We start from the raw sequence: 9,990 nt of genomic DNA on the forward strand, positions 1-9,990 counted from the left end.
TTGTATATTTAATTGTTGCAATCTCTTTATCTCTCTTGCTTAACTAACTCTATCTACATGCAAATATCTCTCTACCCTCTCCCCCCAAACAAACCAAAAAAAGAAAAGAACTAACGCTCTCTATAATAAATTATTCATGCCATATCCACATCCTCTCTCCACACACACTTACACACCCACACACACACACTCCACTCGAACATACAAAAACAAATTCAAATCCAACCAATGAGAATGATGCACACAAATTTTGCTGCATTTTTTCATCATTTGCTTGTTTTATTGTCGCCTAGCATTAAGTTGAAAGAAAAAGTGTTTAAACAAATAGCAAAGAGAGCAAAAAAACATAATAATAACATGCAAAAAAAAGAAAAACAAAAACGTGTTGTCAGCGCGCAAGCAGAAAAGAAAATATTATATATAAAACAAACAAAAAACCGAAAGGACACAAAAAATATATTAACAAAAAATGGAAAAAACAACACAACAAAACTTTAATAATTAAGTCTAATTTAAACAACAAACCATATAAATCTCTATCTATTGTATTTACCAAAAAAACAAAAACGAACAAAAAAAAAACTAAAGAATTTTTTGCATAAATTCAAGTAGACCGGGCCACTTGACTAAATGATTAATCAATTGATTGATTAATGTTTTTGATTGATTAAAAGTATATAATGTAAATTGTAATTTGCCGTGTATAGAGAGGAGAAATTCACACCGACACAAAGTCACACACACAAATACCCCAAAAAAAAAAAAAATTGTATGCATAATTATGTGTTCTTTGTTTAATTTTGTTTGTTTTTTCCTTTTTTTTGTACACTAATTTTGAGTATTTTATATATATACATATATATATATATTAAATATGCAAATCAATGGCATTTACTACTACATACTACAGGCAAACTTTCGATATATATATATATACAAACATACATATATTCGTTATGTACATGTATGATTTTTCCATTTATCAAAACTGAAATCAAACGAAAAAAAAAATAAAAAAAAGTTAGCTTACAAATCTCGAAAAAAAGTATATATAAATATATATATATATATATATTGATTGATTGTAATATTTATATATATATATAACTTAAAGAAAATTGTAACATTTTGATTGTATTTTAGTGAATGGCATTTAAACGCACACACACAGACACATACAAACACACAGACACACACAACACGCACATGATAATTGCATACCCTTTACCCATTAGAGAAGAGAGTATATATATATTCTTGATCTAGCTATGTCTGTTTGTCGATAAAACGATAATTTGTGAATAATAAGTATTAGCCTGGAATAAAGAGTGACTTGACTTCTCAATCGATCTCCTCAAACTGGGTTTAGGGCATTTCGTAGTCGGCTAGCCGTTTACGCATACAATTTTTGTTCAATTTAGTCTTATTGATTGATTATAATTATATTTACGATTATTATGCCGATGATGTGTATACATATTTTGTATTGTGTTTCATGATTTTAGCTGCAATGAATTTATATATTTAACTTAACGAATTTGTTTTCATCTCTCTCTATCACTGTCTATATATATATCTCTCTCTCTATATATATATGTATATCCTCTTGTTTTTGTGTGCTCTTTGCTCTTGAGAAAGAATATCCAAAATTTATGTTTTATAGTTTTTAAGTTTAATTTATCGAAAAAAAAAACCAACAAACAAAAAAACTTAAGAAACTTAAATCACACAAAAAAACACGAACATAAAACAACCACACAACAAAAACAAAGAACTTAGTAAGGTTTATTAGCAAAATAATAATTAAAATAAATATTATTTGACAAAAAATATTAACAAAAAGCAAGGAAAAGTAATAATAAAAATTATGAAACCAGTGAGAGAACGAATCGGTAAATAGTCTATAACCGATTTCAGCATAATGAACACAACTAATCTAACTTATAATGAGAAAAACAAAAAAACAAAAACCAAGTCATGTTATAAGCATTTACGTCTCGAACCTCCCCTAAACCCCCCTACAGATCCCCTTCTCGAAACCCCCTCAACTCTCACTCTCCTCTACCCTGTAATATTTAATATTCCATTCAAAACAAAACTAAAATAAAAACAAAAAACTTGTAAAATTCTACCTAAAAAAACAACAAAAAAAAAACACAAAAAATACGAAGAAAAACCAATTTCAAATAAAAACTATTTATTCAAAAAAAAAAACACAAAAACAACAAAAAAAACTTGATAACATTTTTTGAATTTCTTAATTTTGGTTTTTTGTTTATCACTCTCATAATTAATAATTTTACTTACAGCGAAAATTGTTCGAGTGGCCAGGCTGCTATTTGAATAAGAGATTTGGCATAGATATATGTAGATCGTATATATATATGTATATATCCATATATATGTATATGATGCTCCTGCATTGCCCCAGGCAAATATGTTGGGCATTATAGCTCAGAGGCGAGACCATTTTTACACAAAAACCTAAGTTGAATAATTGTATGAATTATATGTATATGTATATATACACATATATATATATACATATATGTATATGTATATGATATGATAAAAAGAAACAAGTGAAAGTAAATCTATTTATGAGCAAATTAATTAAGCAAGAGAAAACCCAAAAAAAAAAACAAAAATATACAAGTTATTCATTTACCTAAAACAACAAAATGTTCTATATATATATACAAATATATATAGAAATCAAGCAAATAAATTAACTAATATTTCTACAAACACACACACACACACATGCATACATACATACATACAAGCATATGTACTATATTTTTCTCGTCAAAACAAAAAAACCAAAATCTTAAATAAGAAAAACCTCCTCTAATCTCTCATTTCAAAAACATTTTTTCACTTCAACCTCAACGATAAGAGCAAAATACGAAAGTAAAGAATACAAAAAAGAAAAAAAAGTTAAAGGCATTCATTCCATATATATAAATAAATATATATAAAATAGTACTACAAATCTACACAAAACAAAACTTTAGCATTTAATATTCGTAATAAAAACCAAAAAAAAAACAAAAAAAAACACATATTATACATTCTCCAATCAAATCAAATCAAATGACACATAATGCATACATATTTTTCTAAAAACCCAAAAACTTAAACAACAAAAAAAAAATGCTCATACAATAACTAAATCTTTGTTCCGCTCCCCCTGCAACCCACTCTATACCCTTCTCCTACTTCTTCTATACAGAAATCGCCGCACTTCTAAAATATAAAAAATCATTCATTAAACAAAAAAATAAATGGCAAAAAGTAAAAACCACTATTACTTTAATAGCAGTTAAACATTTATAAGTGAGACAAAAACTACAAATACAATTTATGATGACAGGATAAATATATATGTATATATATATATATATATGTTTACAGAGAGACAGAGGAGAGGATTTCAAACTGGTGGAAAGATATTTCCAAACCTAAGACAAGACCAATTCCCACATACATACATACATAAATATTTTTTTTTTGTTTATTTGTTAAAAACTTCAACCGAAGATTGTTGAAATCCTAATCGATATATCCTACATACATACATAGCTCTCAAAAATTATAGAAATTGTATGAATCGGAACCAAAACTCATATATAGGTAGACAAAACTTTAGATGTGTGTTGATTGATTGATTGATAAACTAATGTCAGTTATGTTAAGTTGGTTTTTTTCTTTTTGTTTTGTATGCTCTCTCTTTTTTCACCCATTTCCCGCACATTCTTTTCCCCCCTCTCTTCAACACATACACAAGAGTGGAAAAATAAAATCCAAAAATGCAAAGTTTTCACATTTCTATATAAATGAAAATTGCAAATGATATATTGGGCAAAGTCGAATAAACCAAAAAATTTAACTTTATTTTAGAAACTTTTCTAAAATTATAATAAATAATAAACCGAGAGAGAAATTGAATCGTTGATTAAAAAATTTAATATACATATAATATAATAATAACTATATAATAATAATAAATGATATGAAATACAAAAGCAAATCTAAAAAACAAAACAATGTTTGTATGTAAAAGAAACTCAAAATGTTAGAGATCATCTAAAATTTAAATAAAATTAAACATTAAAAACAAAAAAAAAAAGAAAATATGCAGGTTAAATTTGGGTTTTTGTGAGAAAACTAGTCCAAGAAATAGAGAAATTATCTTTTAGTTTTTCGTTAAACATTTATTTGAAAATGTATACTTAAGGTACTTCTAATCTATGCGTCTATATAATGGGCTATCATGCGGCTAAGGGATTGGCATGTATAGTGACTCCATTGATTTTCTTGTCCACATGTGGACGATAGTTTTTGGGATTAACTGGCAGCTTTTCCAGCTCATCCAAAGCATCGAAACCATCTATAACACGGCCGAAAAGCGTATATTTTAAATCTAAATTGGGTTGGGCGGCATATGTTATAAAGAATTGGCTGGCATTTGCATTGGGTCCATTGTTGGCCATTGACACCATTCCACGATCTGTGTGCTGCTCGGAGAGAGAGAGAAATGTAATTATTCTAGGCATTTATTCAACAGCTAGTGATATCTTACCTTAATAGTCTCTTTGAACTCATCATCGAATTTGGTGCCCCATATAGATTGACCATTCTTGCCGGTATTGGTAGGATCACCAGTTTGTACAATAAATCCCTTAATATTCCTGATGAAGACGCAGCCGCTGTAATAGTCGCTAGCACATAAGGCAAGGAAATTTTCACAAGCCTTGGGACACGCCTCGCAGAACAGTTCGATCTTTAGATCGCCAACATCGGTGTGTAACGTTACAGACTAAAAGAAATTCAATTAAAAAAATTGCAAATTTTTTATGAATTACTATTTGTTTACCATTTTGCCTTAGTGTGACCAGTCTAACCGGCTTAGCGTAGTTGCTAGAGATGAACCACATTGCGATAACAAATTTCTTCTTTCACTGGTTCTGAAAAGTAAGTGGTCGCAGAACTGCAGAGATTTCGTTCAAAAACAAACATTTGTATTTTTTATTTATGAACCTATGCCTAAAAAGTTTAAAATTGAAAATTACATATAACTATATATAAACTTATATTTCGTTAATACTTTAGTGAACCGAAAATATTATTTGAACCAGTTCTAAGGGCAATTTAGTATTTTTTTGGTTTTGTGAGATTTTTAAATTAATTCGAGCTCCAGCTCCTCTGTTTGACCTTATAGCGGGCAACACGGCATTCTCAACACTCCATCAGCCTAGCCAACAGGTGCTAGGATTTATCTGTCGCTACAGCCACAAAATGTCATCACCACTTAAAGCCAAAATCGGGCCAAGCATTCTAAATGCTGATCTGGCCAATCTCTATACGGAGTCACAGAAATTGCTGGACAATGGGGCAGACTATCTCCATTTGGATGTTATGGATGGCAGCTTCGTTCCGAATTTGACCTTCGGCCACCCGATGGTCAAATGTTTGCGAAACAATATCAAGGTATCTAGAGTGAATTGTATACATAAGTGGCAAAGCTGACTTATTTTCTTCTGATCTTTCAGACAGCGTTCTTTGAAACTCACATGATGGTCAGTAAGCCAGAGCAATGGATAGCTCCCATGGCAGATGCGGGAGTGAATCTGTACACCTTTCACATAGAACCTGTAGAAGATGTGTGCAAGGTCTGTCGTCTAGTTCAGGAAGCTGGCATGAAAGTGGGACTTGCCATTAAACCAGGCACCAAGGTAAATACACGTTTGATTTGAGGTTAGGTTGGAGTTTGATCTATTCATATGGCTTCATATTTCCGTGTAGGTGGAGGAACTTACTGAGTATATGAGCATAGCTGATCTTGTGCTTGTGATGACAGTGGAGCCAGGCTTTGGCGGCCAATCATTCATGGCTGATATGATGCCGAAGGTGGAATGGCTGCGTCAAAATTATCCCAACATGGACATTGAAGTAGATGGCGGTGTGGGACCTAAAACCATTGAGTGTTGCGCTAAAGCAGGTGCCAATATGATTGTTTCTGGCACAGCTGTTGTCGGTGCCTCCGACCAGCGCAAAGTAATGGACGAAATGCGCAACGTTGTCCAGAGTTATTTAAAGTAAGGCCCACGGGGATTATATTAAGACGTAAAGTGTTCTATCACCTAAATTCCGTGTTTAAAAAGACGATAAATTAATTACTAAGTGCATATTAAAGAATTTATTAAGTTGTTTGCATTGCTTTTTTACTAAGCTCGCTTGTTTTTATTTTATGTATCGTAGCGGAACAGGGAAAGCAATAACAAACAACAGCTGATCGTAACTAGTTCATTTCTCAGCTGCTGTTATTGATATCGATATCTTTACAACCGATTAATAGATTGTGATCGGTAAATGGAGCTTTCCCTTGGCAAAAATAATTTAAAATGCCGGTTTTGTTTGTAATAAATAATATAATGAAACTTTTGGTAATTAAGTTATTACTTAATTATGAATGAATTCTTTGGTGTTAAATTCGAAACTCGCTGTGAAAGTTGAAGAGCTGTAAAATTTTTACCCATTTAATGGTAAGTACCGTTTGATCGTAAATCCCAAAGAAAATAGAAATTATTGAGGTCGGCAACCTTGTCCTTTATTATTTTATAATTCTAATTGGCTATAAAAAATTCAGTTCCTGTTTAATTAGTAGGGAAATTTTGAAGGATCGCAGCAAAAAGTGTAACCATTCACTGCGTTAAATGGCAAATATAAAGGACATTGAACTGGACTGCAAATGCTCAAAGCTTCAGGTCGTTCCCTATCAAATGAACAATTGTATGTCAAGAAGACATATAATCCATTGCCATTGGCATCTTTGACCACTTTGTATGTCCACGCGGGCACGGGAATTTTGTTGGTATCGTATAAGCAAGCAGCTCTATAAGTTCCTACTTCATCCGTTAACATAAGCGTACCGATTCCTCCAGTTTTTACACGAAATGGCGAATTCGCCGGAACCATACGACGCACCGATTCTTCGATTAGCTTCCAATTGCCATCATTGATCGATTTAATTTGAGGCACAATATTGAGATAACGAAAGGTGCTGCCCATTTGATCGATGAAAAGGAAATCGGCCGAGGCCACCATATGTCCGCGATTTATGATAAGAGCTCCAGGACTGGGCAAATATGTCTGATTTTCGCCAAAGATATAACAAAAATTATTGTAAATTCTTTGTTTCATATAAGAAGCTGCCTCGGCAGGTGTTAACATTTCATCGGTGAGAAATTCCACCCACGGACGTCGGGGAACTGCGAAATATCAGAATTCTCTAAAACTAAACTTTGGTTTTCTTTATTATACTCACAAAATGTCTTGTAATAGACATCACTTGTTGAGTAGTGAACCCTTAGAGTGTTTGAATCAAAGCAAGTTCTATAAAGTTCCAATTGTTGACTCTGTATTACATAACCTACTGCATACATTGTGGCCGGGCAATCATTATCCTTTATGCGAGTCAATGTAGTGGGCATTGGATTATTACAACTCATGGGTAAAGGTTCGGAAAAACGTCCATCATCCTGACATTTTGTTTCTATCACATCTGAAGATGAGCAGAACATGTGGAGAGTGACTCCCGTGGGCACAATTTCCAAGCGCTGTAGTTGATAGTGTCCTTTTGAATCGCGATAGGTGAAAATGCGATTCGTCCCCTCCACCATATTTCGCGAAATTGTACAGTCGCCCAGACTAGGAGGAAGAACTTTGGGATTTTTAAGTAATATTAATAGTATTTTGCTAAATAAAGCACCAAGTTGTTTACCTTTAAAACAAATTACCATTAAAATGATTATCCTAAAATTATCCATACCAAAAAAAAAACAAAATAAATAAATTTATCTTAACCTAAAAATTTTGATTATGGACCGAAAAAATTAAACTTAAGACTGAATTGTCATTTGAAGTGTGTACTTAAAGAAACGTTCCCAAATTTTTGGGGAAGCCCCGTTTAGCAGCTGTTGGGTTGCATCACTAAATGTTATCGATTGGTTTATCGAACAGAATTTTAGAATTTTAATATATTTTACTAGACAGTAACTTCTTAGGTAAACTAGCTTAACTTCTTATGGTAAAAAAAAACCATTATGGTTCTCGTTTGTATTGGTTTTTCTACTTATTTTTTAAAAAGTTTTTTTTTTTAAGTGATTCATTTTCAATACGTATTACGTAATAGATCTCAGTCTAGTTTTCTATAATTTGATACCCTTTTCCATTAAATGAAATTCTCGTTAATTTTTTTATATAGTTTTATACATTTATTTTTCCAACATTTATATATGTAAGTATATAGTACATATGTATGTATATATATGTATGTATGTGTCTGACGTGTGTGTGTGTGTATGGCATTTTGCTTATAGCATTTAGTTTAGTTTATAGCTTAATATGGTTATCAATTGTCAATGATTAATCGTTCATTCGGTGCTTTTCCATTTAACTATTATTATTGTCCTGGCAAGGTATCGCGAATATAGTGTATATAGTATATACATATATCGTAATCAGTATATTCCCATCAATTTGAGTCATCAAAATAAACCTCTTAACAATTTGTGTTTTTACTTCACTGTTCCACTTGGTAAGTAGTTTTGGTAACGTATTTATGTGTATGTTGAGTGTTGTAAAACGTTTCATAAATTCTCAATGTTGTTGTTTTTTCTTTTTTAGCTTGCTTTCGCTTTTAATATGTAAGTATTCTTCAAATAGTTTTTCAGGAAAAAGTCCGTTACTTTCTATTATACGTAGTTTTTGATTTTACTTATTCTTTTTTGTTTTTATTGTCATATTGTAAATTCTTCACAAGGTCTTTGATTCAAAACTTTATCATATCAATTTCTTTGAAAAATTTTATCCATTCTTTTGTTTGCGTTTTCTTTTAAGTTTTTGCTGTGCATAAATAACAAGTGCTGTATTATGGTTTTCCATTTGTTTAAATGTTTTTTTTTATATATATAGTATATGTATATATTCCGATTCGGTCTGTGTTTTTGTGTGTGATTTCTTCAAGTGACACATAAATTAAATTCAACTAGCTTCTGTAATTTTTGCTACATTTACATTTAACATTTCGCTACTTTTGGTTTAAGTTTTTTGTTTTGTTTTTTTGTTTTCTTTTTGTTTGTCTTATCAAGCACATCGAACAGTTTTGAGCATTTAATCCTTAATATCTGGATGGGTTTTTTTTTCTTTTTTTTTACCTTCTGCTATATGTGAGTCTGTGGTATGTGTGTGTGTTTGTGTGTGTGTTGATTGTATGATTTCTTGTACTTATCGCTTAGGTCTTTTTTTGGGAGTTTTCTTTGAGCCGATCCGACTACACGCTTTCGATAAGTAATCGATCTTAAAGAGATCCCCGTATATATATATTTAGTATATTTGTATGTTGTATTCTCTAATTTTTATTGTATTTCACTCGCTTTCTTTTTCGGCTTTTTTTCCACTTTGCTCTTACCAATGCTAAGCATTTAGTTTTACATCTACATATAAGTATTTTTGTATTATTATTTTGTTTTCTGTTTACGCTAAATATACATAAAGCTAAGCGTTTTCTGATAGTAGCCTGGAGCTGGAGCCTGCAGTTTGTCGATGCATATAAAAATAGGTGATATATGAGAAAAGGAAATACACAGAGCAATGAGAAATGAGTTCAGCCATTAGTTGCTCAATTCTATCTATGACCTAGTTTTAAGTCTTGACGTTTCACAAATCCTTGCTCTATGATAGAAATTAAAGTTTTCAGCTTTCAGTGAAGTATGTAGAAATTATTATAAAAGATGTGTGTGTGTGTGTTTGTGTGTATAATTATTATAGTCCTACCGATTTATCGTTATCGACCGATTTGTCACCTGCTCCGCCGCCTTGCACACAATTTGCTTCCTTTCGTTCCCTTTTTTGTTTTTTGTTTTGGTTTTGGAATATATATATAAATTTTAGACACCATCACATCTGCTTACATGCTACATTCTA

The 9,990-nt window shown here is 31.4% G+C and overlaps 3 protein-coding genes across 3 annotated transcripts; 1 reads left to right on the top strand and 2 right to left on the bottom strand.

Annotated features, from left to right (window-relative positions):
* Window positions 1-4,196: 4,196 nt before the first annotated feature.
* On the bottom strand, window positions 4,197-4,947 carry LOC6646233 (peptidyl-prolyl cis-trans isomerase-like 3). The gene is made up of 3 exons (XM_023177871.1): window positions 4,880-4,947; window positions 4,586-4,822; window positions 4,197-4,520 (listed from the first exon to the last, which is right to left on the bottom strand). Exons 1-3 carry the CDS (start codon window positions 4,880-4,882, stop codon window positions 4,275-4,277), a joined length of 486 nt encoding a protein of 161 aa, XP_023033639.1. The 5' UTR covers window positions 4,883-4,947; the 3' UTR covers window positions 4,197-4,274.
* Window positions 4,948-5,175: 228 nt separating this feature from the next.
* LOC6646232 (ribulose-phosphate 3-epimerase) lies at window positions 5,176-6,234 on the top strand. Its single transcript, XM_002068826.4, has 3 exons — window positions 5,176-5,493; window positions 5,556-5,738; window positions 5,809-6,234. The coding sequence occupies exons 1-3, from the start codon at window positions 5,302-5,304 to the stop codon at window positions 6,103-6,105; spliced, it is 672 nt and encodes a 223-aa protein (XP_002068862.1). The 5' UTR covers window positions 5,176-5,301; the 3' UTR covers window positions 6,106-6,234.
* Window positions 6,235-6,600: 366 nt separating this feature from the next.
* On the bottom strand, window positions 6,601-7,865 carry LOC6646248. The gene is made up of 3 exons (XM_023177906.2): window positions 7,787-7,865; window positions 7,331-7,726; window positions 6,601-7,274 (listed from the first exon to the last, which is right to left on the bottom strand). The coding sequence occupies exons 1-3, from the start codon at window positions 7,830-7,832 to the stop codon at window positions 6,664-6,666; spliced, it is 1,053 nt and encodes a 350-aa protein (XP_023033674.2). The 5' UTR covers window positions 7,833-7,865; the 3' UTR covers window positions 6,601-6,663.
* Window positions 7,866-9,990: the final 2,125 nt, after the last annotated feature.

The sequence above is a fragment of the Drosophila willistoni genome, assembly GCF_018902025.1.
Source record: "Drosophila willistoni isolate 14030-0811.24 chromosome 2L unlocalized genomic scaffold, UCI_dwil_1.1 Seg72.1, whole genome shotgun sequence".
NCBI classification, from domain to species: Eukaryota; Metazoa; Arthropoda; class Insecta; order Diptera; family Drosophilidae; genus Drosophila; species Drosophila willistoni.